General features: G+C 46.8%; 1 protein-coding gene and 1 pseudogene across 4 annotated transcripts; both read left to right on the forward strand.

Moving 5' to 3' along the window:
- Window positions 1–2,977: 2,977 nt before the first annotated feature.
- LIG3 (DNA ligase 3) lies at window positions 2,978–26,326 on the forward strand. Of its 4 annotated transcripts, none has more exons than XM_025361410.1 (20): window positions 2,978–3,106; window positions 5,455–6,005; window positions 8,291–8,434; window positions 11,464–11,661; window positions 12,511–12,662; window positions 13,225–13,391; window positions 13,526–13,603; window positions 14,076–14,244; window positions 15,832–15,987; window positions 17,627–17,758; window positions 18,129–18,208; window positions 19,271–19,358; window positions 19,745–19,822; window positions 20,141–20,264; window positions 20,834–20,976; window positions 21,315–21,389; window positions 22,523–22,669; window positions 23,180–23,375; window positions 23,947–24,068; window positions 25,533–26,326. In XM_025361410.1, the coding sequence occupies exons 2-20, from the start codon at window positions 5,459–5,461 to the stop codon at window positions 25,764–25,766; spliced, it is 3,030 nt and encodes a 1,009-aa protein (XP_025217195.1). In that variant the 5' UTR covers window positions 2,978–3,106; window positions 5,455–5,458; the 3' UTR covers window positions 25,767–26,326. The 4 variants fall into 4 exon arrangements, with proteins under 4 accessions (XP_025217195.1, XP_025217197.1, XP_025217193.1 ...); XM_025361412.1 differs by lacking the exon at window positions 25,533–26,326 and adding an exon at window positions 24,272–24,454; XM_025361408.1 differs by lacking the exon at window positions 2,978–3,106 and having other exon boundaries at window positions 5,280–6,005.
- LOC112609262 lies at window positions 26,133–26,994 on the forward strand (annotated as a pseudogene).
- Window positions 26,995–27,920: the final 926 nt, after the last annotated feature.

The following is a 27,920-nucleotide window of genomic DNA, read 5'->3' on the forward strand; positions in this document are numbered from 1 at the left end:
CCAAGCTGGTTTCGACCTCTTGAACTCAGGTGATCCACCCGCCTTGGTCTTCCAAAGTGCTGGGATTACAGGTGTAAGCCACCGCGATGGGCCCTGTTTGTGTTTTAAACTAAGGGTTATTACAAAAGAATCAAGTATTTTAAAATTAAAAAGCTTAGCTGGGCGCAGTGGCTCACGCCTGTAATCCCAGCACTTTGGGAGGCTAAGGCGGGCAGATCACCAGAGGTCAGGAGTTCGAGACCAGCCTGGCCAACATGGCGAAACCCCATCTCTACTAACATTATAAAAAAATTATCCAGGTGTGGTGGTGGGCACCTGTCATCTCAGCTACTTGGGAGGCTGAGGCAGGAGAATCGCTTGAACCTGAGAGGCAGAGGATGCAGTGGACTGAGATCGTGCCATTGCACTCCAGCCTGGGTGACAAGAGCAAAACTCTATGTCAAACACACACACACACACACACACACACACTCACAAACAGCACAGTCGTATAAAAATATTTTTTTTTTTAATAAATTTTTTTCTTATAAATATGTTGCCCAGGCTGGTTTTGAACTCCTCCTGCCTCAGCCTCCCAAAGTGCTAGGATTAGAGATGTGAGCCACTGTGCCCAGCCAATATTTTTGCTTTATATCCTTATTCTATAAGCTTTTTCCTATTAAAAAAAAAAAAAATCCTTTTACTTTTAAAACTTTTTTGTTAACAATTAAGACACAAACACACACATTAGCCTAGTAAGCCTACACAGGGTCAGAATCATCAATATCACCATCCTCCACCTCTATATCTTGTCCTACTGGAAGGCCTTCAGGGGCAATATCACGCATGGAGCTGTCATCTCCTATGATAACAATGTCTTCTTTGGAATACCTCCTAAAGGACCTACCTGATGCTGTTTTACAGTTAGCTATTTTTTTAAGTAAGTAGTAGTATACCCTAAAATAACAATAAGGCTGGGCATGGTGGCTCAAGCCTGTCATCTCAGCACTTTGGGAGGCTGAGGCAGGCAGATCACTTGAGGTCAGGAGTTTGAGACCAGCCTGGTCAACATCGTGAAACCCCCGTCTCTACTAAAAATACAAAAATTAGCGGGGCGTGGTGGCGGGTGCCTGTAATTCCAGCTACTCAGGAGGCCGAGGGAGGAGAATTGCTTGAACCTAGGAGGCAGAGGTCGCAATGAGCCGAAATCCTGCCATTGCACTCCAGCCTGGGAAACAAGAACAAAACTCTGTCGCGCAAAAAAAAAAACAAAAACAAAATTATTAGCCCATCGCGGTGGCAAGTGCCTGTAGTCCCAGCTACTCGGGAGGCTGAGGCAGGAGAATCACTTGAACCTGGGAGGTGGAGGTTGCAGTGAGCTGAGATCGCGCCACCACACTCCAGCCTGAGCAACACAGCAAGACTGTCTCAAAAATAAATAAATTAATTAATTTAATGACAATAAAAGGTATAGTATACTAAATATATAAACCAGCAACATTGTCCCTTATTATCAAGTATTATATACTGTACATAATTGTGTGTATTATGCTTTTATACAACTGGCAATGCAGTAGGTTCATTTCCACCAGCATCTCCACAAACACATGAGTAATGTGCTGTCACTATATGACAGGGATTTTTCAGTTCCATTATAATCTTATGGGACCACCCTATTATATTTGGTCCATTGTTGGCCTAAATGTCATTATGTGGTACATATTATTAATGAGATATTTTACTTTTTTTAGTATGAATTTTTTGGTTTGTATTTTCTTCACTTATAGCACATCTCAATTCCATGCAACATTCAAGTGCTCAATAGTCACCTGTGGCTGTGATTACAGCACTGGAAAAAGACAGATACCGTTGAGGAGACTTAAAAAAAAATGTAGCAAATGTAGAGATGTGCTCAAGATCACTCAATTATCATAGCTAGGACGTGAGTCTCCAGTGACCTTCCAATTCCAAAGCCCTGGTTCATTCTGCTGCGCATTAAAAACAGGTTTTACTCCCCTCCGAACATTAGAATCGCAGTTAAACTTACTCAACCAAACTTAATGTATCCAATACAAAACTGATCTTTCTGCCCCTAATACCTCCTCTGCCTCTCTATTTTCTATTTCAGTTGATGGTACCCTTATCTTTCTGCTCACTCAGATTATTATTATTTTATCCATAAATGAGCACTTTATTTAGATCATTTAAATTCTAAATGATCTTCAAAACCACACTTTACTCTCCACCCCAACTAGCTGAATTTCATCTCCCACATGGGTCACTATGAGAACCTTCTGATTTGTTCCCTTGCCTCAGTCTCTCCCCACCCAGCTTCAACAGTATTCCCTAAGACTCTTCATGGCTCTCCATCCTCTACAGAGTAAAGACGAAACTCTTCATCACACAGCACGGAATTCTCTCGGGAATCTGTTCCTTGCTTACCTAACAAGGCCCAATTGTTTGCTGTTCCTAGACTCTGAAGAGGTCATTTACCCTCAGGCTGCTACACTTGTAAAAATCGCCATCCCCAACTCTCATGGAGCTGGCTTCAGATTTAAGATAATACACTTTGAACGATATACAAACAAGGAGTTTCTCCTCCATCACTCCTTTACATTTTATATCTACCTGCTATTTAGTGCCTCGTCTCAATTCCATGAAAGTTACTGACTACTATTTACTAGGCAGTCTGCAGGACACAAACGGAGGGATTATATTTAAAAAATAGATTGACGCAATCTTTGCCTTCCCCAACCTCATTACAATATCTTTAAAAACTAGATCCTCTCTAACAGTATGAGAAAATCAAGGGGATCCTCGGAAGTTCAGGCCAGGCTGCGTTCCGAGGAGCCACCACGTCCCCTCACCTCCGCTTCCCGGGCGGCGACTGCAGGTTGAAAACTACTTCCAAACATCACAGGGCAGGCAGACTGTGACTATGACCCACGTGGCAGACGGGGGCGGGGACAGGTAGCGCGGCCGCGGCCTCGGTTCTTGCGCCTGCGTGCTGCCTCCAGCTCAAGAACCCGGATTTAAAGAGACAGGAGCTCCAACCGTCGTGGGCTGCCGGCGGCCTGTAGTGAGCTAGTCCCGAGGCCTGCGGTGAGCGCCGGAGCTGGAGAGGCAGGTGAGGAGCGGCGCGGCGGGGCCCGGCGTGGGGAAGGCAGCGGGCCGGGGCGGGGAGCTCGGCGCGGCCGAGGAGCCAGCCCCCCGGCTCCTCCCCCGCCCGCCTGCGGAGCCCCGGGGCACACCCTCCGTGACGTGGCGGCTCTCCCGGGAGCCCAGGGGGAGGCTCGCGGCTCCCCGGGACCCCCACGGTGCCGCGTGAGGCGGGGAAGCCGGCGCCGGGCCGTGTGCCCTGGGGAACCCACGGGGCCTTCTCGTATCCCGGCCCGACGTGCGTCCTCCTGCGCTGAAGCGGGCGCGCTCGGGTGGGGCTCTGGGAGCCTTGATCACTTCCCGCCTGCGTCCCGGACCCGGTGGAGGAGCGATCTTTTCTGCCTCGCCGGGGGTCGCGGCCTACTCCGCCCGCCCCACTGTCCCCGCCATTCTCCGACAGCGGCGCGGGAAGCCCTTCGAGAAAAGCGGCGGCGGCCAGGCCTCAGCGATTTCCCTCTCTGGCCCCTGGGCTGCGGCCGTTGTAAGGGTGCGGAACGAGGGACAGACGGGTTTCCTCAAAGCTGCATTGTGCCTCCTCGTGGCCCAGCGCCTCCCGAGCCTCCCTCAAGTCCACTCCTTTCATAATTGGGGCCCTAGAGGTTGCTCTGCAAATTGATCTTCCAGGGAAAGTGTTGAAACTCACTTGTTCTGACCTCCTTTTATGGGTCTGCCGTACTTCCACCCACCTCACCTCTGTGGTTCTTAAACTTTGAGCGTTATATAGCCCTTTGTGAATGTCACGAAAGTGATAGACCTCCAAAAATCCGTGCATTTTCGAATGTACATTTTGTATACATTTTTAGAGAGTTCAGAACCGCCTCCCTCCCCCACAACCAGCGCATTCATGGATTTCTTGTAATTTTCCCAACTACCCTGTGATGTAGGTATTTTTTACCCTATTTTAGAAATAAGAAAACAGATGCAGATAAATTAAGTTTTCTCCGAGGTAACAGTCGGTAAACTGTACCGTCAGACTTGCACTCCCATCCCTTATACCAGGTCCACCAGCTTTCCTTCACACCATGTTGCACTACAGTAAGCAAATCCTGCTTTTTAACATGATAGCAATTTTGCTTCACAGCTTGTTCAGACAACATAATTCCAGTATACTTAAAACTAGGACTATAAAATGCTTTAGAAAACATGAATATAAGAAGATGCTGATATAATCTTTTTCCATTTGGATTGATTTATGAGTTCCTGTGAGTCTTGCTGCCCAGTTACTTCAGCACTCTCTGATTCAAGTTGCTGAATTATAAACAGGTTAATTGCACATCGGGAGCCTCTTCTTGAAAGATAACGACTTCACCGATCATGATAGGAGCTGACGTTAATCAGTGAGAGCTCTTGCTGTGTGCCCAACTGTTTTAAGGGTTTTACTCTTAGAATAGCTATTTGAGTTAGGTCCCATAATTAGTCACATTTTACAGATGAGGAAGCTCAGCAACAGAGGTAAGTAACCCATCAAAGTTATACAGCTGGTACGTGGCCGAGTTAGGATTTGAACTCAGGCAGTCTGATTCCAGGCTCTGCTTAGTTGTCTCTCAATGTAGGGATTCTAACTCAATTCCAAATCTGTATAGTGGCTTGATTTCTGAGGATGGTGTATGTGTTAAACTTCACAATAAAAACTTCATGAACATAATGTAATTTTTACTGGTGATTAAAAAGAAACTTCAGGACCGGGCGCAGTGGCTCATGCCTGTAATCCCAGCACTTTGGGAGGCCAAGGCAGGCGGATCACCTGAGATCGGGAGTTGTAGACCAGCCTGACCAACATGGAGAAACCCCGTCTCTACTAAAAATACAAAAAAAATTAGCCGGGCATGGTGATGCATGCCTGCAATCCCAACTCTCTGGGAGGCTGGGGCAGGAGTATCATTTGAACCCCGGAGGAGGAGGTTGCGGTAAGCTGAGATTGCCCCATTGTACTCCAGCCTGGGCAACAAGAGTGAAACTCCACCTCAAAAAAAAAAAAAGAAACTTAAGGATCTTGTAATACTTAAAGGTCATCATCTATTATGAGTATCATATGTTGCTGATGACCTAAAAAGAGCTTTTATGTTATTTGGATTTTCTTCATTGTGATTTACTAGATGTACATGTGTGCATTAGATAATTGAACACCCTTTTGTGAGCTGGCTTTTCCTGTATCAGAACTCTTTCATGCTGTAGAGTAGACAATAAATGTAATACTTTGGAAAGTGTTTGATTAGTCATCATGGATTATATAAGAGGCTGGCCTTTGGAAAATTGGAAGCCTATCTCCTTGTTTATATCTTTTTTTTTTCTTTGGCCTCCTACCCTTTCATGCAGCTATATGTCTTTGGCTTTCAAGATCCCCTTTCCACAAACCCTCCGTGCACTCAGCCGAAAAGAACTGTACCTATTCCGAGAACATCACAGGCCTGATGTAAGACAATTCAGCCAGTGGTCAGAAACAGATCTGCTTCATGGACACCCCGTCTTCCTGAGAAGAAAGCCTGTTCTGTCATTCCAGGGAAGCCATCTAAGATCACGTGCCACCTGCCTTGTTTTCTTGCCAGGGTTGCATGTGGGACTCTGCAGTGGCCCCTGTGAGATGGCTGAGCAACGGTTCTGTGTGGACTATGCCAAGCGTGGCACAGCTGGCTGCAAAAAATGCAAGGAAAAGATTGTGAAGGGCATATGCCGAATTGGCAAAGTGGTGCCCAATCCCTTCTCAGAGTCTGGGGGTGATATGAAAGAGTGGTACCACATTAAATGCATGTTTGAGAAACTAGAGCGGGCCCGGGCCACCACAAAAAAAATCGAGGACCTCACAGAGCTGGAAGGCTGGGAAGAGCTGGAAGATAATGAGAAGGAACAGATAACCCAGCACATTGCAGGTAAGGTAGAGAACACTGCTTTCCCATCTTACTGGTGCTGACAGAAAGAGGGATAAGGAGTTCAATTGCTTGCTTTCTCTTTTTTTTAACTTTGTTTTTTAAGAAATGGGGTCTCACTCTGTTGCCCAGGCCAGTATGTAATGTCGCAGTCATAGCTCACTGCAGTCTTGCACTACCAGACTCAGGTCATCCTGACTCAGCTTCCCAAGCAGTTGGGATTACAGGCGCAAGCCACCATGCCCGGCCTTTAACGTTTTATTTGGAAATAATTTTAAACTCACTGAAGTGTTGCAAGATTAAAAAGAGTACAAAGAGCTTTCATATTCCTTTTACCCATATTTACCAATTAACATTTTACTCTATTTGCTTTATCATATTTGTTCACGTGCTCTCTGTCTTTACACACACACACACACCTGCGTGCACTCACTTTAAACCATTTAAGAATAAGTGCATACATCATAGCCCTTTAAAATTCTTTAGTGTATATACCTTGAGAATAGGATATATGACCATTATGTGACTATAATACAGCTATCATCTTCAGAAAATTTGTCCTTGATACAATACTTTAATCTACCATCTGTATACTGTTTTGTCAATGGATTGAGTCATACCTTCAATAGCTTTTTTTCCTGCAGTATAGAATCCCAGTTTAGGATCACATCGGATGTTGCATTTAGTTGTATTTCTTTGGCATCCTTTAATCTGAAAAATTTCCATAGTCTCTCTTTTAGACATTGATATTTTGGAAGAATAGAGTACTGATTACTATCCTTTTACCTTTTTTCCTGTAGCATATAATTCATTACTGTACTTAACTAATTTGATACTTAATTGTCTCATATTTGGCCAATTAGGAACCCCTTTACACTGTCCTCTGTGTCCTGTATACCCTCATTACTTTTTAAAATATACTTCTTTACTTTGGGTATAGCAGGATGCTTTTAGTCTTATCCTATATGCATCCTTCCCCAGCCCTGAAATTCGCAATTTCTCTGGGGAGTACAGATTTCTGTTAGTGGGAAATGGTATTAAAGAATAAAACCTGGATGCTATGTGTCCACATTGTCATGGGCTATCTGTTTCTTTCTTTCTTTTTTTTTTTTTTTTTGAGACAGAGTCTCACTCTGTGGCCCAGACTGGAGTGCAGTGGCACTATCTTACTGCAACCTCTGCCTTCCAGGTTCAAGTGATTCTCCTGTCTCAGCCTCCCAAGTAGCTGGGACTACAGGCACATAACACCACACCCGGCTAGTTTTTGTGTTTTTAGTAGAGACAGGGTTTTACCATGTTGGTCCGGCTGATCTTGAACTCCTGACCTCAAGTGATCCGCCCACCTTGGCCTCCCAAAGTGCTGGGATTACAGGCGTGAGCACCCAGCCATGGTGTGTCTGTTTCTAAGCCCTTTCAGCAGACAGAGCTAGAAAATATATGCATGTAAAATTCATACCTATATATGGCTGTATAACAGGTTTGCATGTACACGCATATTTACATATGTATATTTTAGAATTTATGCCAATACCTCCAAATCCAATTAGTCCTCTTTGACCTTCAGCGTCTGTAAAATAATGTTCATATCTTCAATTTTGTTCTGGTCACTGTAGGAAGACAGTTAACAATGGCGCTAAAAATGGGTATCTGTCCTTGTTCTTTGAAAGGAAAAAAGACTTCCAGGAAGGAAAACTTTACTTCCCATATACTTTATTCTCAGGCTCCCCATCCCACCTTGCACTGCCTTAGCTATTGGCCTCAGCCTTTGTTACTTCTTGACCCATCTCTCATTTGGAGGAAGAGAAATACAGGTAGAGTTCGTGACTCAGATAATTAAGCAGCTGGAAATTTTCCTTCCTATGCTAGATTGACATGCTCCGTGATCCTCATTTACTTTTTGTTCATCTCTAAATTGAAGCTAATTCTGTGGGGTTAGCGTTCCCTAAGTTTTATCCATCAAACTATGATTTCTGATTTCCCCCAAATTGTTATTTCTGGAGACTTATATATGGGATAAGAAGTGGAGAATGTTGATGAAAATTTAAGTTACTAATAGAGGTAAATCGTAACTGGATCTTTTGTCTCCAGAATATCCTTCCCTCCTCTCCCCGTAATACCCTATTACCTACTACCCCCACTCAAAAACTACCAGCCACCAGCCAGCCTTGGGCTAGTGCTAGGGTAGTGACTTAACAGGCAAGGCTGTAGAAGCCGTTGATAGATTCTTTGGATGTTTTTTCAGAGATCTTTCACTGAAGGATATTTTATCTTCTTTTGTGATCCTACAGATCTGTCTTCTAAGGCAGCAAGTACACCAAAGAAGAAAGCTGTTGTCCAGGCTAAGTTGACAACCACTGGCCAGGTGACTTCTCCAGTGAAAAGCGCCTCATTTGTCACCAATAACAATTCCCGGAAATTTTCTGGCTTTTCAGGTAAGATAGGTTAGGGCTACTTTAGCTGTTATAGTGCTGCTTTTATTTTGTTTTCTACTTAGGATTCTGGCTAAGAGTGAAAATTCTGTGCTATCTCATCTCATAAATAATTTGCTTCTGTCCGAGCAGAAACAGGTAATGGCTAATGCTAAGCCTTCTACTTGATTTTTATGTTTGTTTGTTGGTTGGTTTTTGGGTTTTTTTTGAGATGAAGTCTTGCTCTGTCATCCAAGCTGGAGGGCAGTGGTACATTCTCAGCTCACTGCAACCTCCACCTCCTGGGTTCAAGCGATTCTCCCACCTCAGCCTCCCAAGTAGCTGAGATTACAGGCACCTGCCACCACGCCTGGCTAATTTTTGTATTTTCAGTAGAGATGGGGTTTCACCACGTTGGCCAGCTTGGTCTCGAACTCCTGACCTCAGGTGATCCACCTGCCCTAGCTTCCCAAAGTGCTGGGATTGCAGGCGTGAGCTACTGTGTCTGGCCAGCATTCCACTTGTATAGCGTTTCTTTCTGTACTTTAACCTCTATTGCAGCAGAAAGATTTGTTTTGTCAAGACTTTTTCCCCTTGAAATAGTTACCTGGGTCAGACAGAGATTATTAGAACCTGTCTTTTACTTCCTTGTGTTTTGATAATGAAGGAATTTTGAGAAATTGTACCCCTGAATATGCCTAGAGATGAAAATATGGAAGAAGGGAGATGTCATGCATGGATCTCCTTTCTTGATTCTTACAACTGTTTGTTCAAAACACTGGAACTTTATGGAACACAAAAGGAGGAAAAAAAGATCTGAAAGATATTGCTATTTGTTGGGAGGCAGTACAGCCTAGGGATGAAGCTTGCAGACTTTGGAATCAGTGAGCTCTGGGTTCAAATCCCATCTCCTAAAGGGGAGGACTGTGGCTATTATTTGTATATTCTTTGTAGGACAGATGAACAATAAAGTGTTGTTTCCTTTTCTCTTCACTATAATACACACATGCACACACGTGTATATACACATATATAGTTTCTTTTATATAAAATATGGAATTGCTGTTTCATAGACAGGGATTCAGGAAGACTTTGCTGGGGCATGTGGTGTAGATGGGAGTTGAGAAGGTCAGGATCATTTATTGGCCTTACGTAAACAGCGTTGGACTAGGGGCTTTTACATGTGTAGTTTCATTTGTTCTTCAGTTAACCCTAGACAGTACTTTTATTTAGGAAGTACTTTTTATTAGGCCTTTTTTATGACTGAGAAAGTTGAAGTTCAGGGTTATCATGGAGTTAGTATTTGCACTGAAGTCTGACTCCAGTATCTGTGCTCTTTTATACTGCACTGTGTTGCTGCGTTTATTGTTTGGAGACATTCTTGTGATTGACTCAGTTGAAGAAAATAAATAAAGCCAAACCACCTGGCCTTATTTTAGAAGTCATTTGGAGATTGAAAAACATTTTATGTGATTGAAAGAAGCCTAGACCTGAGGTCAGAAGACTTGGGTTCTGATCCTTGACAGCTCAGATCCCTGAGCATGTCCTTACCTCTCTTCAGCCTCTGTCTGTGAAGCAGCAGTGGCCTCTCCTACCATAGTGTTATGTACAGGGTGCTATGGGAGCATAAGCAGCAATATATAAATTACTTTCCCCTCTGCTTCCTTGAGGTTGTGTGTTTATTTGTTTAAGCTTCATCATATCTCCATGCCTCATCTACCCCATAGTGTTCTCATGAGGACTATAAGAGATAACGTTGCAAAAATGGTGCCTGGCTCTATAGGATTTTTATTATTTTAAAATTCTGAGTTTGGTTTGTTTGTTGTTTGCTGGTAGGCCAAAGATAGAGAAGAGTCCAGGTGATGAGAAGGATGGCATGTTTCTGGAAGGGCTCCGGTGTTGGGGATGGAATTTGAGAGGAGTTGAGAGAAACAGTGTTTTAGTTCTTGCAACCTGGTTGAACATTGACACTTTGGAGATTTTGTCCCTTAAAATCGTATTAAGATTCCGTATCAGAGATGAGGATGGATTTATAATTTACAAAGTCCAGACAAGAAGCAGCGTACAACAGCAGTTAGCTTAGTAATGGCTCTGCCACAAGCTTGTGAATAAAATTTGCTTTGTAAATGGTCACGAAGTGATCGATGAGTGGCGCATAGTTATTTTTAAGCGTCTGGAGGAAAGCCCTGCCCCTTGACCACCTTTTGTAAAAATGTATTTTTTTTTTTTTATAACTGCTCCTTGGGGAGCAGGGTTTTATTTTGACAATAAGAAAAGAAAGGTTGAAGTGGCAGGGGGTGGGGATGTTGAATGTACTAGTGGGATCTGACTTTCTTAGTAGTGTCTTTGCCCTGGCTCTTTCAACAAGGAAGTGGGCCAGGAAGTCATTTGCTCTTGTCAGACCTCAATCGCCTTATCAGTAAGAGACCATTGAACTAGATAATCTTTAAGGCTTCTTCCAGCTCTGACAACCTGTGATAGCAGTAATTTCACATTGACTAACATGTGCCTTGATTTCTTACTCCTTTTTCATGCCAGCTTTTCTGGGGTCAGCTTTACAATTGCTCTGAGAATCTTCTGACCGCTTTATTTATTTATTTATTTATTTTGTAGAGACAGAATCTTCCTATGTTGCCCAGGCTGGTCTCAAACTCCTGGGGTCAAGCAGTCCTCCCACGTTGGCCTCCCATAGTGTTAGAGTTACAGGTGTGAGCCACGGTGCCCAGCCAGTCCTGATCATTCTTGGCATGACTTCGGTCTTTATTCTTTTGTGAAGTGCTCACATAAAGAGATGCACATCAGTCTGGTGTTTTGCTTGGTCTAAGGAGGCCATTGCTCCCTTTACCATTAATTAATAGCTGTAAGATTTGAGAAAATTACTTGGCCTCCATTTCTTTATCTCTAAGATGGGTATAATGACATCTACCCCAAAGGTCTATTCGGGGAGAGTAAATAAAGCTAAAGTACCAGCAGAATATCTGTTAATTTCCTTCCTTCCCTTTCTTTCTTCTCAGAAAGGCAGAATGAATTCATCTCTGTTGTTTCTCCAACAGCCAAGCCCAACAACTCTGGGGAAGCCCCCTCAAGCCCCACCCCTAAGAGAAGTCTGTCTTCAAGCAAATGTGACCCCAAGCATAAGGACTGTCTGCTACGGGAGTTTCGAAAGTTATGCGCCATGGTGGCCGATAATCCTAGCTACAACACGAAGACCCAGATCATCCAGGACTTCCTGCGGAAAGGCTCAGCAGGAGGTGTGGCATGAGCATCCTGAATAGGCCTTTCCTCCAGAGAGCTCAAGGCCATGACTGCCTTCCAGGGCATGTGAGCTGTGTAGTTGCCCAGGGTCCCATGCTTGGTTTAATGCTTTACTGTAGTCTGTCTTGAAATTCTTAATAATTTTGAACAAAGGGCCTCGCATTTGCATTTTGCACTGTACTCCTCAAATTATGTAACCAGTTTTTTTCAGAGCACTTTGGCATCTTTCTTCCTCTCCCATTATTCTGCTCCTAGGAGGCCAGGAGAACCCATCCTATTTGACTAGTTAGAAAATTTACTGTCCTACATATTTAATTAGGTTTTTGTGAACCATATACACAGCTTGGAATAGAATCTTCCAACTCTGTTTCTTTAATTTATCTAACAAATTGTCAATGAGCATCTGTAATGTCCTTGTCACTGGGCACCTGAAGTGAAAGTAACCACTCTGTCCAACGAGAGTTCATCTGTAGGCTAAAGGCGAGGCAGTCACACAGTCCACCAGCCTCTGAACTCCATGCTGTCTCCTACTGTAGCAATATGCACAGGGCACTATAGGAGCGTGGGCAGTGATATATAGATATGTTTTGGGCTCTGCTTCTTTGAGTTTGTTTGTTTATTTATTGAGACAAAAAAATGTGGCTGTGTTGCCCAGGCTGGAGTGCACTGGTGCAATCTCATTTCACTGCAACCTCCACCTCTTGGGCTCAAACAGTCCTCCTGCCTCAGCCTCCCAAAGTGCTGAGATTACAGGTGTGAGCCACCTTGCCCAGTCTTCTTTGAGTTTATATATTTATGTGTTTAAGCTCTATTTCTCAAGAAGGGTTCCTTTCTTCTATCTCCAGATGGTTTCCACGGTGATGTGTACCTAACAGTGAAGCTGCTGCTGCCAGGAGTCGTTAAGACTGTTTACAACTTGAATGATAAGCAGATTGTGAAGCTTTTCAGTCGCATTTTTAACTGCAACCCAGATGATATGGCACGGGACCTAGAGCAGGTCAGAGGAAGGGGAGGGAGGGTAGGCTACATTCCAGGTAGGGTTTTGCCAAGCCAGGCACCTGCAGCCTCTTTTTTTTTTTTTTTTTTCTGGTTGGGACACATACTGTTTTAGGAAACTGAAACCCATTTGAGCAAGCCTTTGTTACTAGGGGAGCTGAATGTGAGGCTATAGCTGTTAATTTCGTAAGTTTCTGAGGACGGAAACCATACCACTGCTGAACCACAGAGGCCTGGTTCTCAAAAGTCAGGATTTCAGACTTGCCCCCTCTGTCTCTCCTGGGGCTCTTATTCTGTACTCTTTTTTCTCGCTTGTTTTCTCCTGTAACTTGGGTTTACCAAGCTTTGGTTTGTTCGTGACTCTATCCCCGGTACCATGGCAAGTTTCCATCCCCTTCTAGGAATTGTGGATGGGCTAGTGTCTCTAAGAAGTGGGCTAGATATGTTGAGTTGGGATAGGAGCTATGATTGAAATTTCTTGATTCATGTTCAGTCCTGGGTCTTGGGGGATACACGTGGCCACCCTAGGGTTGCAGCAGTGGCATTTTGGTTTTTGGAGACAGGGTGACGTGTCAGAGACAATCAGAGTCTTCTTTGAGCAGAGCAAGTCTTTCCCCCCAGCTGCCAAGAGCCTCCTTACCATCCAGGAGGTGGATGAGTTCCTTCTGCGGCTGTCCAGGCTCACCAAGGAGGATGAGCAGCAACAGGCCCTGCAGGACATTGCCTCCAGGTGGGGGAGCTGCCTCCGTCAAACCATGCCCAATGGGGATTGGGCATAGAGAGATGAACTCTCTTGGGAAGGGAAGGTTCCCTTGGGGTTCCAGAGCTCTTCAAGACCAAATTAAATGTGCCTCATTCCTCTAGGTGTACAGCCAATGACCTTAAATGCATCATCAGGTTGATCAAACATGATCTGAAGATGAACTCGGGTGCAAAACATGTGTAAGTAGCAGCTCCTCTGACCGCCCGAGCTGTCATTTGTTAGCTTCATTTGTTCCCAACTGGTATCAGGACTTCTGAGTCCCAATCAGGATTTGTATCCCCATTCAACTTTCTTACTTTCTGTGGGACCCTGATCTGTCACTTGACCTGTCTCTGCCTCCGTTTTCTCCTATATAAAATGGAGATAACAGTACCTTTCTCACAGAGTTGTTATAGTTGAAGTGTGGAATCCATTCATGAGTCTCTTGCCTACTCCACCCCCTCGCTAAGGCATCATGCACACAGGCACAGTATCTCGAAAGCGCTGAATTTTCCAAGAGTTTTCTCTCCTCTTGTAAAAATCTTTAGACAGTAGAACACAACCCCTTCCCTACAGATGAGGATTTCTCCTGTGAGGACAGATTGCTGTCCAAAGCCATGGAGTCAAACAAAGGCAGTGGTTTTGTTTCCTTGTTCCTGTACCCCTTGGCAGGTTAGACGCCCTTGACCCCAATGCCTATGAAGCCTTCAAAGCCTCGCGCAACCTGCAGGATGTGGTGGAACGGGTCCTTCACAATGCGCAGGAGGTGGAGAAGGAGCCGGGCCAGAGACGAGCTCTGAGCGTCCAGGCCTCGCTGATGACACCCGTGCAGCCCATGCTGGTGAGGAGTGCTGCCCTGCCTCTGCTCTCCAGCCTCTCCAAGCTCCACATCCTTCGGGCTGAGATCCGATAGGGTATGAGTGTTGAGAGTGCTTGCAAATTGACTGGAGGAGTTTGGGGAAGGAAGAGGGAGGTGCAAGAGGGTATTTCTCAGTAGGAAGCGAAGGCAAAGGAGAACACAGAAGATCTAGTGGAAAGACCTGAGCCGTAGGCCCAGCTGTGCCACCAAGAAGCTGTAGAATCTTAGATGAGTGATTTAGTTTCTCTTGTCCTTCAGTCTCCTGTGTGGATGACGTCTGAGACTGCCTGAGGCATCTCCCTAGAATGGTTTATCTGTTATCTTACCTGAAGACAGATGGATGTATTAAGTAACCCCTGAGATTCTGTGACCTACTGCAAAGTAGATCTGAGAGTTGGTGGCAGAGCCAGGCTTCCTGTGACAGGGTGACTTGGGAAGAGGGAGGACACATAAGGAATGAAGGCTGATTTTGGCAGACATCATCTTGGGCCTCTGCTCATTTCATAAGAAATGGGGTTTCCTTTCCAGCATCAGTTTTCCTGTGTGACAGGGCCCACCACATATGGTGCCATGCCTACTGTGAGATTCTTTGGATTTTTGAGTGATGTACAGTGCTTTTTTTGAAACTGTCTTGTGTGTCATGCTAACGCCTTGGTTTAGGGTTTTATGTTTGAGATAGGGAAGTGTTCTCTCCCTGCTAGGAATGTGGGATAGCCAGCATCAAAACAGTGAGATCTCCATCCCAGAGATGGGACTGTGGCCACCTGCAGTAGTGGCCTTTCTGACTTTTATAAAAATGCCTCCTGGCGTCTGTTCTTTAGTTTGTCATTTAAAGACTGGCATGGGTTATATAGCTTAGTGGTTAACCACACAGGTTTTATAGGTGGGCCTAGATTCAAATCTCATTCTTGCCATTCGTTAGTGTAACTTAAGCAAGCACCTAATCTCTGTAACCTTCAGTTTTGTTATCCAAAGATGAAAACAATATTTGTCACATAGGATGTCACAGCAGGGATGAATTGAGATTATGTGTGTGAAGTACTCCCAAAATGGTAGCTATTGTTGTTGGAGTTAGGCGAGCACAGGTAGGCATGTAAGTAAGCGCTCCAGTCTCTGGAAACCCTGTTGTAGGGACCCCCGATCACTCACCCTGCCAGCCTCACTGTCACCGGCACTCTTTAACCTTAGCTTCACATAGACCTTTTTTACTGGGAGAACTGATGTGTTTAGTAAGAAGCCAGAGGCCCTGCAAGAGCCTGAATTATTGAGAAAAAAATTAAATCTTGTTTCACTGGGCTTTTACTTGTTGTACAATGAATAGCATTCATATTCCTCAAAAGGCGAGCTCCTGTGTCAGCTCTGGTGATTATTTTATAGGCAGAATACAACATTGTCCAGCCCTTTCCGTTCCCATCACCTCTTCAACAGCCTTCCCTGAGCATTAATTATGGGCAGTCAGTCCCCAAGACCCAGGTCCTGCCCTCACTAACCCAATTACAAGGTCTTTGGCTGTTGCTGCTTAGCAGCCCCTCATTGAAAGTCTCCAGGCTTTGCTTTCCACACCCCAAGGCGGAGGCCTGCAAGTCCATTGAGTACGCAATGAAGAAATGTCCCAATGGCATGTTCTCTGAGATCAAGTACGATGGAGAGCGAGTCCAAGTGCATAAGAATGGAGACCACTTCAGCTACTTCAGCCGCAGTCTCAAGCCCGTCCTGCCTCACAAGGTATGAGTCCCTTCCTTTCCGCCAGGACCATCTTTCCCCTTTGTGCCTCTAACAATCTCAGGCCCAGAGTCCCATAGCCATTCCAGCTGTGGTACACAATAAGGGTTTCTTTTTTATTTGTTGAATGAATTAATTGATTTATTCATTTTTGGAGTCTTCCAGTAACGAAGGGCTGCTCAGCAGGGAGAGCCAAAGAGCCCTGACTTGGGTTAGTGAGGATAGAGCTCCCTGGAACAGTGATACTTCTTTTGCCCACAGTGATGTTGGTTGGGACAGTGAGCTCACTTGGTGAGTTGCTGTGTATCTTTTGTGTTTCCATGTCCCAGATGCTTCCCGTGAGCTAGACTAAGGCTTATATACCACAGGCTATTGGGCTGTCATTCATTAATTTGTTCAAGAATTATTTATCAGATGTTTACCCATTGTTATAGCTAGTGGGGATATGGCAGTGGAAAAACTGGACAAAAGTTCTGGCCATCATGAAATTTACATTCTGATTTAAACACAGTCTTATGGGGACATCTGGGAGCCAAATTCCTGCTCTAATCAGGGGTGGCATTTGGAACCTTACTCCTTAGCCCTTCTCCACTCCCAAGGCTACTGTGAACCTTTGGGGGTGTCTTCAGGAAAAAGCAGCTGGAACATCTGGCTCCGGTAGCTTGTGAGCAGATGGAATTCCTATCCTTGCTATCCTTTTCTTTCCTAGCCCAGATTCAGTTTTTCAGAGCCCCAGGGGGTTCAGGGGAACGTGTTATGTGGCCCCTATGCTTACCTCAGCCTTGCCTTCCTGCTGGAGCACTGGGAACAAAGCAGGCCATTTGTTTCATATGTTCAAGAGGAGGGCTAAGCAGTGGCCTCATTGTGGAGCTTTAAGTGCAGGTTCACGTGTTCTGTGAAGCACTGTAAATCACTGAGGAGCTGCTTCTGGTGAGGTTGGTGTTAAATAGACACCATCTGTGACCCAGGAAGAAGTCTGAGCGCACTTTTCCAGATTTAGTCTTTTCCTTAATTTTCCCTTACCCAGTGTTCACTCATCCTTTGCCTCTCCTGTGATTTGGGTTCTTAAAGGGCTAGGTTAGGGATTGAAGGGGAATGGCATGGATGTGCTGGCCTTTCCTGTTCCTGCTCTAAGCATCCTGGGTAGTGATGGCTGTGGGTTCAGGGCTCCCGCTCAGAGAAGACACTGCTCAAGTTTCCTTGTTGCACCTGAGGGGGTTCATTTCTACCTTTCTGTTTTCAAGCAGTCTGTTCTCCCCTAATCCAATCCCCAGCCTGACAGTCACACATGTTCCGCAGTAGGCACTAATCTGTGCCCACCCACCCTCCTCCTCCTCCCCCAACAGGTTTAATCTCTCTGTTTCTTCCATTTGCCTCAAAAATTGTACCTTCTCTACAGCCCGTAGAAAGTGACTCAGCATGGGCTGACCTCTTCCTGGGGCTGGACAGAAGTACTGAAACAGATGGCCTCTCCCTCTTGTGCAGGTGGCTCGCAAGGCCTAGCTGTATGTTTTGCGCATTAGCTGGGCCTTCCACATGTTGTTCTGTATCCCATCTGGGGCCCAGGCTTTGCCCTCTATGGCATGGTTTGGGGTCCCTGCTGCCATGTCATCCCTCACCAAAGCTCCCCTTCTGCTTTCAGGTAGCCCACTTTAAGGACTACATCCCCCAGGCTTTTCCTGGGGGACACAGCATGATCTTGGATTCTGAGGTGCTTCTGATTGACAACAAGACAGGCAAACCACTGCCCTTTGGGACTCTGGGAGTGCACAAGGTACTGCCTCAGGGCCATATGTGCAAGAATGAATGAGTATGTACATGTGGATGCACGCTGCAGTCTGAAAAGGAAGGAAATATCACTTAGTGTGGGCCTTATTCTTCGCTTCTGACCTGTTTCTGGTTTGGTTTTTTGTCTTTTGCTTTTCTCCTCAAAAGGGACTGGTATTGGGAACCAAGTTATAATTGGGTTGGTTTCCATTTAGCACTATCTGCTCAGTGCCCTTGTGGCCCAGGGGCTTCAGAGCAGAAATAGGACTTTTTCATTCGGTGCCTTAGTACCTCCAGAAGTGGACTGGTACTCCTTATTTTGTCATGCTCTGTGACTTTTGTTCTTTGTATACCTACTACCCCATTTTCCCTTACAGAAAGCAGCCTTCCAGGATGCTAATGTCTGCCTGTTTGTTTTTGATTGTATCTACTTTAATGATGTCAGCTTGATGGACAGGTGAGTTGGCTAGCATCTTTAAACCCAGAAACTGCCAGGAATCTGTTTTCATTTCCTCAATGAGGAAGATGGGGGCTTCAGGTTGGAAAGGAGGGTACGGGGAACCAGCTGGCACATACGTTTGCACTCAGGAGCTTGCCAAAGGCAATGGCAAGAGGGAGCTGAGAGGAAGCACAATTGCTACATGGTCCGCTCCCCGTTCAGTGTAAGAAAGAGCCCACGTGTTGACTCCATCTCGTCTCTGAGAGCTTAAGTCACAGAAGAAACCCAAACCCCCAAAGAAGTTTCTCTACTAAAGCAAAATGGACTATTGCAGAGAAATAGACTGTGAGCATATGGGGTTTCAGTTTATTTCTCCAATGACACCCCTGGGGGCATAAGGCAGATGGTTTTCAGCTCAAACGTTTTGATTTCAGAAGAGACTGACAACAGGAAGCTCCTGATTATAGGGGAGGCTATGGGTGGGACCATCTTGTAGAGAATGAGCAGTCTTGACTTAGCTGCATCCATATGCTTGTGCCTGAGAAACCAGTATCAGCCCTTTCCTCACTTAGAAATGTATCTCTACCCCGTTCCTCCTGCAGCAGCCACATCCTTGATCGGGGAAGGAGAAAGAAGTAGAGAGGGAAGGAATTGGTGGGGGTAGGATTTGGGGTTTGGGTCCCGAGGCTTGTCTCAGCCTGCCTACCCAGGGGTTGGCCTTGGGACTGGGGCAAAGCAGGGTGTGGGGGATAAAAAATGAGAGTTGGAGTCACTTTTCAAGTGGGACCAGAATTTATACAATCTGGGCTAGAGGCCAGTTCTCCCTTGGCTCGCTTGATGAAGTAGAAATAGGAACTACAACTATGAACTGGCTCTATGCCACAGCTCACAATTGTCCATCTTCGGTCACGATGGAGCCCTTGCAGCCCTTGACAGCAGAGCTGTTACACATGAGGTCTTTGATCCATGGCAAACCCTTTCTTGAAGTAGCAGCTTTATCATTGTGGCCCTTCCTTCCTCAGAATTCCTAATAAGGGTGGGAGGATCCCGGCCTAACCTCAGCTCTCCTGTTCTCCTCAGGCCTCTGTGTGAGCGGCGGAAGTTTCTTCATGACAACATGGTTGAAATTCCAAACCGGATCATGTTCTCAGAAATGAAGCGAGTCACAGTAAGTGAAGACCCTACGCTAGGCAGTGTCCTAGAAGTTTGAAAGCAGGGCAGAGAACTCCTTGGGTCAACTGCAACTGGAAGAATAAATCTTAATGTCTTATGCAGCCTCCTGATAATGTTTGCATTTGATAGTTGTATATGTTGTCTGCTAGTCTTCACCTAGAAGGGTAGGGCATGGAAATCCTTCCTAGGTAAGCCCCCTATGTTTCAAAGCCACAGCAGCCCTCTCATTGGAATGGGAAGCAACCTGCTTTCTAACCCTTTGTCCCTTATATTCAAGTAAGGGTGTTTCCATTGGGCACTTAAGTAGTGTGTGAAAAGGAACAACCCCCTCACCACCTTCTCCACTCTCACACCAACTTCAGCATCTCTCTTGTCCCTCAGAAAGCTTCGGACTTGGCTGACATGATAACCCGGGTGATCCGGGAGGGATTGGAGGGGCTGGTGCTGAAGGATGTGAAGGTAAGATGGCCCTGCTTGCTTTCTCCTGTCGACTCACTCACAGCCCTCTCCCCTGAGCCTTTCCAGCCCTGACCAGGAGATGGCAGTGGCAGCCTGCAGTGGTTGGGGTGGCTGCTGGGGAAGCCTTTCCAGGGTGTGGGCAGATATGTCCTGGATCTGGAGGGCTGGTTTGTGTGTCTCCTGTAGTGCCTGGAGCCTGAGGGCTCTTCCCCTGAGGGAGGGGCACTGGGCTAGATCTGGTGTGTAGCAGTGAAGGGGTGAACCCATCCTCATGGAGTTGCCTTTCTACTCTGTGGTCTCTCTTTTGCTTCACCTCAGGGTACATATGAGCCTGGGAAGCGGCACTGGCTGAAAGTGAAGAAGGACTATTTGAATGAGGGGGCCATGGCCGACACAGCTGACCTGGTGGTCCTTGGGGCCTTCTATGGGCAAGGGAGCAAAGGTCAGGGTGGCTTCTGCCCACTGGGGTGGTACTGTTTTAGAAGGCATCGCTTGAGGTACAGGCTGGCCTTGTTACTGGCTTCATCTGCCAGCATGGCCAGTCATGACTTCCGAAGTCCTAGGATCTGGGGCCCCAAGCTGGCCTGCTTACTTGGTTAGGGAGAAGTCGCTGAGTACCCTATGCTAGCCTAGCAGAAGGACGCTTACCACAAATTATTTTGTCAGGACCTGACAGCTTTCTCCTCAGGGAAAATCTCTTTCCTGATTGGAGAGGAAGCTGGAGTCTGAGGAACTAATACTTTTAAGCAATCTATCATGTGTCCAACACAATTCAATGCCCCACAGCCCAACACGTTGGGTGTGATTATCCCTAATTTACAAAAGAGGAAATCGGGGCTTACAAAGGTTAAAATTACACAGCCAGTAAGAGGTAGCTCCAAGAGGTAAACTCTGGCACTCTGACGGCTGGGACCCAGGTCTTCTCCCTGGCCCCGGGCTCCCTCTCCTGGGCTCTTGGGGCTGGCAGAGATGGCTCCTCCAACCCACACTCATCTCACACTCCCCTCCCAGGCGGCATGATGTCAATCTTCCTCATGGGCTGCTACGACCCTGGCAGCCAGAAGTGGTGCACAGTCACCAAGTGTGCAGGAGGCCATGATGACGCCACGCTTGCCCGCCTGCAGAATGAACTAGACATGGTGAAGATCAGCAAGGTGAGGAAGGGACTTGGTTGACCCTGGCCTCTGGACTGGCCATGATCACTGAGACAGAGGCTGTGCTTTGGGGATTACGGGTATTGTTTATCTGTCTCCCCAGAAAGAAGGGTTGCAGCTTGCTCAGGGGAGCAGGATTAGGCCTTAAAATCTCTGAATGCCTGCCTTGTGAAAAATGGCTTGCATGCCGCTAGGTCATACCCACTCTGGCCTGGGAGGATCACATTGCTCAAGAGTCAGCTGTTTAAGTGGCTTCTTATAATCTCATTACCAGGAGAAGGGATTTAAGCCTTGATCCAGGTTGGGAACAGCCCAAAATAGCATCTTTTCTCCTGTAGGACCCCAGCAAAATACCTAGCTGGCTGAAAGTCAACAAGATCTACTATCCTGACTTCATCGTCCCAGACCCAAAGGTATCAACCCAATGGCTTGGGGTCCTCCAGCCCATAGAATTAGCTTGCAGGTTCTCTAGTGCCATAGAGAATCCATCTCACCTCACTGAAAGTCCACCCAGGGATGGGGATCTGGATTTCCAGCCAAGTGATAGGCACAGGGACAGCCGGACAACTCTGAGGAATTTTGAATAGAATTCTTTCTGCAATACAATTGCTTTTTAAAAAGAGAGAGAGAAGAAGAAGAGAGTACCTATCCACTCAGCGCAAAGGGTGTGTTCTAGAAGTAATCTGGCCCAATCCCTTCTTGTACTGACCAAGAAAGAGACCTAGAGAACAAACAGGACTTCCCTAAGGTTATTCAGCAGCAGCAGCAGCAGAACTGGGACCCAAGTTTCCCAGCTGCTAGCCAAAGCCTTCTTTGGTTTTTTGTTTGTTTGTTTTGTTTTTTGTTTTGTTTTGAGACGGAGTTTCACTCTTGTTGCCCAGGCTGGAGTGCAATAGCACGATCTTGGCTCACAACAACCTCCGTCTCCCGGGTTCAAGCGATTCTCCTGCTTCAGCCTCCCAAGTAGCTGGGATTACAGGCATGTGCCACCACGGCCAACTAATTTTGTATTTTTAGTGGAGACGTGGTTTCTCCATGTTAGTCAGGCTGGTCTTGAACTCTTGACCTCAGGTGACCTGCCTGCCTCAGCCTCCCAAAGTGCTGGGATTACAGGCGTGAGCCACTGCACGCGGCCACCTTTGTGGTTTTAACTGTTCTGTATTGCTTCTAGCTGGTTGGGAGATCTTTTTGTTTTGTTTTGTTTTGTTTTTTTGAGACAGGGTCTCACTCTGTTGTCCAGGCTGGAGTGCAGTGGCAAGATCTCTGCTCACTGCAGCCTCCGCCTCCCAGGTTCAAGCAGTTCTCCCACCTCAGTCTCCCAAGTAGCTGGGATTACAGGGGCGCGCCACCACGCCCAGCTAATTTTTGCATTTTTAGTAGAGATAGGGTTTTACCATGTTGGCCAGGCTGGTCTCAAACTTCTGACCTCAGGTGATCCACCCGCCTCGGCCTCCCAAAGTGCTGGGATTACAGGCATGAGCCACCACGCCCGGCCACTGATACTATCTTCTTAACCAGTGATGACCTGCTGACTTACTCCTGACAGAAAGCTGCCGTGTGGGAGATCACAGGGGCTGAATTCTCCAAATCGGAGGCTCACACAGCTGATGGGATCTCCATCCGATTCCCTCGCTGCACCCGAATCCGAGATGATAAGGACTGGAAATCTGCCACTAACCTTCCCCAACTCAAGGTAGCAGCTCTTAGGCTGTATGTGTATTCTCCACCCCACTGTCCAGGCCTTGGAGCCTTGGGCATCTGGACCATACACATGTCCTCTGTCTTCTCTTTTCCCCCATTCTCCTGTGGCAGAGCAAGGAGGGCAATTAGAGAGGGAAACAAACTGCTGCTGGGCCAGGGGCACAGCACTAGACCTCCTTCTCCCTCCATCTCTGAGCAGAGAACCTTGCATTTGCGAGGCCCCACTGAGCAGCCCCTTGGTCTGGGGAATAAGAGTTCGCTCCTATTGCCCCAGCCTTCAGTCCCTGCTTTGCTGTACCGAGAACAATGATTTGTACCCTGATTACTCAGGCTATAGGGCCACACTTTGGAATGGTACCAAGGAAGCCAACTCCTTTTCCTTGCTCTTTATCTTTCTCACATCTTTGTTCTCACATGCGCCTAAAACACACCACACACATCACCTCTGAGGCCAGTCTGGGAAGGCAATGAAACCCTCTGACATTGTCCCTCCCCACCTCAGGAACTGTACCAGTTGTCCAAGGAGAAGGCAGACTTCACTGTAGTGGCTGGAGATGAGGGGAGCTCCACTACAGGGGGTAGCAGTGAAGAGAATAAGGGTCCCTCAGGGTCTGCTGTGTCCCGCAAGGCCCCCAGCAAGCCCTCTGCCAGTACCAAGAAAGCAGAAGGGAAGCTGAGTAACTCCAACAGCAAAGGCGGTAAGGATAGGGAGGGGCTGGGATGGTGAAGAGGGTGGTGTGAGGGGCGGAGATTCGAGGGCAGGGACGCAGTCTCACATTCCAGCCCTGAGATCTCATGATTATCTATGTCCACTGCAGTGGACATGGACTGCATTCCTGGTGTGTGTCCAGCCATGGGCCAGAGACCCTTCTGCTGGGCACCCTGTATCTGCTCAGCAAACCTGAATGGAGCAGTACCCTGGCGACAGCCAGTCTGACCAGGGAATAAGCTAAGCTACCTTTGAGCTAAAGGGCTTAGCTGATAACTCTTCACTCCCCTCTCACCTGTGCGCATAGCAGAGAAAGGCCCTGGTCCTTCCCCTTACTGCCCCTGACTGCAGGGAGCATTATCAGCAATCCCTACCCTCTTAGTTCTTTTGTATCTTATGTTTTTTTAGAGACAGGGTCTCACTCTGTCATCCAGGCTGGAGTGCAGTGGCTGGAGTGCATAGCTCACTGCAGCCTCGAACTCCTGGGTTCAATTGATCCTCCCGAGTAGCTGGGACTGTAGGTGTGCACCACCACGCCCAACTTCCTCTCTGTCCTTCAGGCAACATGCTGACTGCAAAGCCTTCTGCTGTGAAGGTGGGAGAGAAGCTGGCCATGAAGTCTTCTCCAGTGAAAGTAGGGGAGAAGCGGAAAGCTGCTGATGAGACCCTGTGCCAAACAAAGGTGAGGGTAAAAACAGCAACACACCACGTGGGCCAGTTTAGCCCAGGTTGTGTTCCTAACCCTCTGCACAAGAAGTTTGAAAGAGGATGAGCAAAGGTGTTTGGGGAACATTGGCTAAACCTCTTCCCTGCCTGCCGCCGCTCCTGTCGTGGGCAGGGTCAGCAGTGCTGCTGCTCACCCTGTGTCCTCTTGTTGCCTTGCAGAGGCGGCGAGCCAGTGAGCAGAGAGGAAGGAGAACTGTGCCAGCAGGCAGGAGATAGAACAGCCCGGCCTAGCCAGGAGAGACTGCAGGGACTCACTCAGCTGCTGGCCCCAAGTCAAAATTTACATTAAATGGGAAAGCCCAGTCTGGGTGTGGGAATGCAGCATTGTGAGTTTGTGGTCAGGCTGGAAGCAGGTCCAGCGAGCAATAAGAAGGGGAGAGGGCACTGGCTTGGTGACTCTCCTCCCACCTGAGGAACCTTTTCCCTTTTACACTTACTTGTCAGTCTTGGGTTTGGCAACATCTCCTGAGCACTTTTGTTTTTTTTTTTCCCCTCAAGTCTGGCTCTGTCTGACAGGCTGGAGTGAAGTGGTGCAATCTCAGCTCACTGCAACCTCCGCCTCCCGGGTTCAAGCGATTCTCCTGCTTCAGCCTCCCGAGTAGCTGGGAGTATAGGCATGTGTCACCATGCCCAGCTAATTTTTGTATTTTTAGTAGAGACGGGGTTTCACCATGTTGGTCAGGCTGGTCTCGAAGTCCTGACCTCAAGTGATCTGCCTGCCTCGGCCTCCCAGAGTGCTGGGATTACAGGCATAAGCCACCACACCTGGCCTCTTTTGAGCACTTTCTGATGCCAAGAACTAGGTTTAGTACTGGCTCAACTCTGGGGGAGCTGATGGCTCAAAGGGCAGATAGAGAAGTAAACATAATTTACACCCATGTCATTGCACCCCCACTCTCCCCACCGCCATCCAGGAGTAAGCATAGAAGTCTGACAACTCAGGTCCTGAACTCGGTCCCCAACAGACCTGTAGAAACCTTTCCCCTCTCTCTTCCCAGCCTGAAGTCCTTGAACCCATTGAGAGTAGTAAGCAGGACTCCTGACCCTTCAGTCTAGCAGGTTGTACAGAGTAGACTGCTTGGTCTCAGGGGACATCACTGAATCTGGGGGCACTGAGTCAGAGCCAGCTCTGCCTGCCCACCATGACTGGGTGGCTCTTACACACATATTCTCTTCCCATCTCCAGGTCCCAGATGTCAAGGCCCATCCCCTCTCCTTTTCCCCTAGGCAGGGATGGAGGGGCATGTCAGTCTCGTATAATTTGACTGGAGGGGTGGGGTTATTGATGCATAGTATTCCAGTAAACTCCTCTGCTTGTGTCCTAACTCTAGGCTCCCTCATTCTGTCCTGGGCTTATCTGGGTGGAGACCCATCTGTACCCAGTGTAGGTCTGACCCCACCGTGACCTCTGCATTTGCAGGTACTGCTGGACATCTTCACTGGAGTGCGGCTTTACTTGCCACCCTCCACACCAGACTTCAGCCGTCTCAGACGCTACTTTGTGGCATTCGACGGGGACCTGGTACAGGAATTTGATATGACCTCAGCCACGCACGTGCTGGGTAGCAGAGACAAGAACCCTGCGGCCCAGCAGGTCTCCCCAGAGTGGATTTGGGCATGTATCCGGAAACGGAGACTGGTAGCTCCCTGCTAGGTTTGCTGTCTTCCCTCTCCCTCAGGCCATACTCTCCTTTACCATACTACTGGACTGGACTCAGGCTGGAGGCAGGTAGACACAGTATAGGGGGAATGGGGTTGCTTCTCCCAAACCCACCAGTTCTCCACGGTCTCTTCTGGACCAGGAATTAGTTGCTGTGGGTGCCACAACTGAAGTCAGTTTCTCTTGCTGGGTTTAAATAGATCTTTCAGATCTGGGTGCTGGGTTTACCATCTTTTTGTTTTCTTTGAAAAGCAGCTTAGTTACCTTTTTTATAAATAAAATATCTTGCAGTTGTCTTTGTCCTTTCCCCACCTACACCCCTAATAATTTCCCTAGAGATTAAGGAGTAAAGGCTGGGTTATGGCAGCTCTGTCCGCAAAGCCTTCTCTCCCGTCCTTGCCTGTTCCTTTGTACTTCCAGGCTCATTTTAAAGTCGTATTTAAAGGACTGCCCTCAGAAATGCTTCCATTTAGCAGAACTTGTGTTCGGCCGGACACCCTTTGCCAGGAACAAAGCCTCATGTGAAAGAAAACAAAATGAACTTTTTTGACTTTCTTCTCTGTGTTCTCCTATTACAGAGTGAGGATTCCCAGTTTGAAGGGAGGGGACTAGGGTCAGGTAGGACAATGGGGCCTTTATGAAGAAAGGGAAGTTACTTGGGTCACTCCTCTGGAGGGATAGAGGGCTCCAGGAAGATCTGCCTCCCCAAAACCTGGAAACAAGACTGTTCTTTAAGAATAAAAATCCACGTGGGGCTTGAGGCCAAGAACAGCCCTTGTTGCCACCAACGTGGAGACTTTGTACCGTGTCCCATTCTTAGTGCTTGAGTGTCCCAACCTGAAGCTAAGTCACCCTGGCTGCACCTGCCAGCAGCCATGACTGTGTATGCTCTGGTGGTGGTGTCTTCCTCATGACTGGAGGAATAATTCTGTGATATTGTTGACCCCCCAAGTATTGGCTGATGAACGTGGGCATCAAAGGCCAGTAGCTTTCTTGGCCTACAGAGTAAATGGACAGTGTATTATGGAAGGACTTGCATCCAGCTTCCTGTTCACAATGGGAGGTTTAGGTTTTATAATCCTGGACCAATCGAACGCACCAAATATCCCAAAACTCAATCGATTTTTTTCTTCTATTCATTGGATTCGTCTGTGTCCTACTGAGTTTTCTCATGGCTGGAGTATTCATGTGAATGAAACTGCCGGGCTATCTGATGGGTTAGAGTGCCTTTGAGAAGACATCAGTGCATACTGGATTTGTTCCTGTCAATGAAGTTTTACAGGCTGTACCAATCCTCCAATATGAAATGTGGGAAAGAATGAAGAGCGGCAGTAAAAGAAATACCTAGCGAAAAACACAGGAAGCATATTGAAGCTTGGACTAGAATTTCTTCTTGGTATCAGAGAGACAAGTTTATCACAGTATTTTTTTTTCCCTGCTGTATTTTTTTTTCCCTGCTGACCTATTGATAATACCAACAATGTTGAGTGGCATTTTTTTCTTACTTTTTAATTTCTTAAAGAAAATATACTCCATATCTTCAAGAAAAAATAAAAAATAAAAATCCACACCTGAGAACAGATCCATACAACCTGCTTACAAAGAACAGCTCCTGTGCTACCTGAGGCTGATTTATTTGAAGAACAAAAGGAAGACAATTTAGTGTAAACAAGTGCTATTCAATGGAACTTTTTGCAGCAGTGGCAATATCCATAAATCTGCACTGTCCAACCAAACTAGCCACAGATAGCTGCTGAGCAATTGAAATGAAGCTAGCACAACTAAGGAACTGAAGTTCTTAGTTTAATTCAACTTCAAATGGTCACATGTCACTAGTGACTACCACACTGGACAGTGCAGGTATAGATGGAGCTCAAATCAGAGTCTTGAAACTTAATGGCTCTAACCTTAGGCAAGTTATGTAACATCTAAGCCTCAATCCCTCCAAGTAGAATGGGGATAGCCACTGCACCTAAATCATAGGGTTGTTCTATTGTCCTGAGCAACATTATGTAAAGCACTTAGCCCACAGCCTACCACATAGTTATCTAGAGTTGGGAACGTCACCGCTGGTTTGCATGTCCAGACCCTACCTGGGAGAAGGGCCTAGCCTATGATTTTAGAACCCTCAGTTGCAGGTTTGCATGT

This window comes from Theropithecus gelada, chromosome 16, assembly GCF_003255815.1.
Source record: "Theropithecus gelada isolate Dixy chromosome 16, Tgel_1.0, whole genome shotgun sequence".
NCBI lineage: Eukaryota > Metazoa > Chordata > Mammalia > Primates > Cercopithecidae > Theropithecus > Theropithecus gelada.

Excerpts from the sequence above, each read along its gene's own strand:
- LIG3 (XM_025361408.1), top strand. The coding sequence starts at position 5,360 with ATGGATTATATAAGAGGCTGGCCTTTGGAAAATTGGAAGCCTATCTCC. Across the intron at positions 6,006-8,290 it reads GATAACCCAGCACATTGCAG|ATCTGTCTTCTAAGGCAGCA; the intron begins GTAAGGTAGAGA and ends GTGATCCTACAG. Across the intron at positions 19,823-20,140 it reads TGGTGCTGAAGGATGTGAAG|GGTACATATGAGCCTGGGAA; the intron begins GTAAGATGGCCC and ends GCTTCACCTCAG.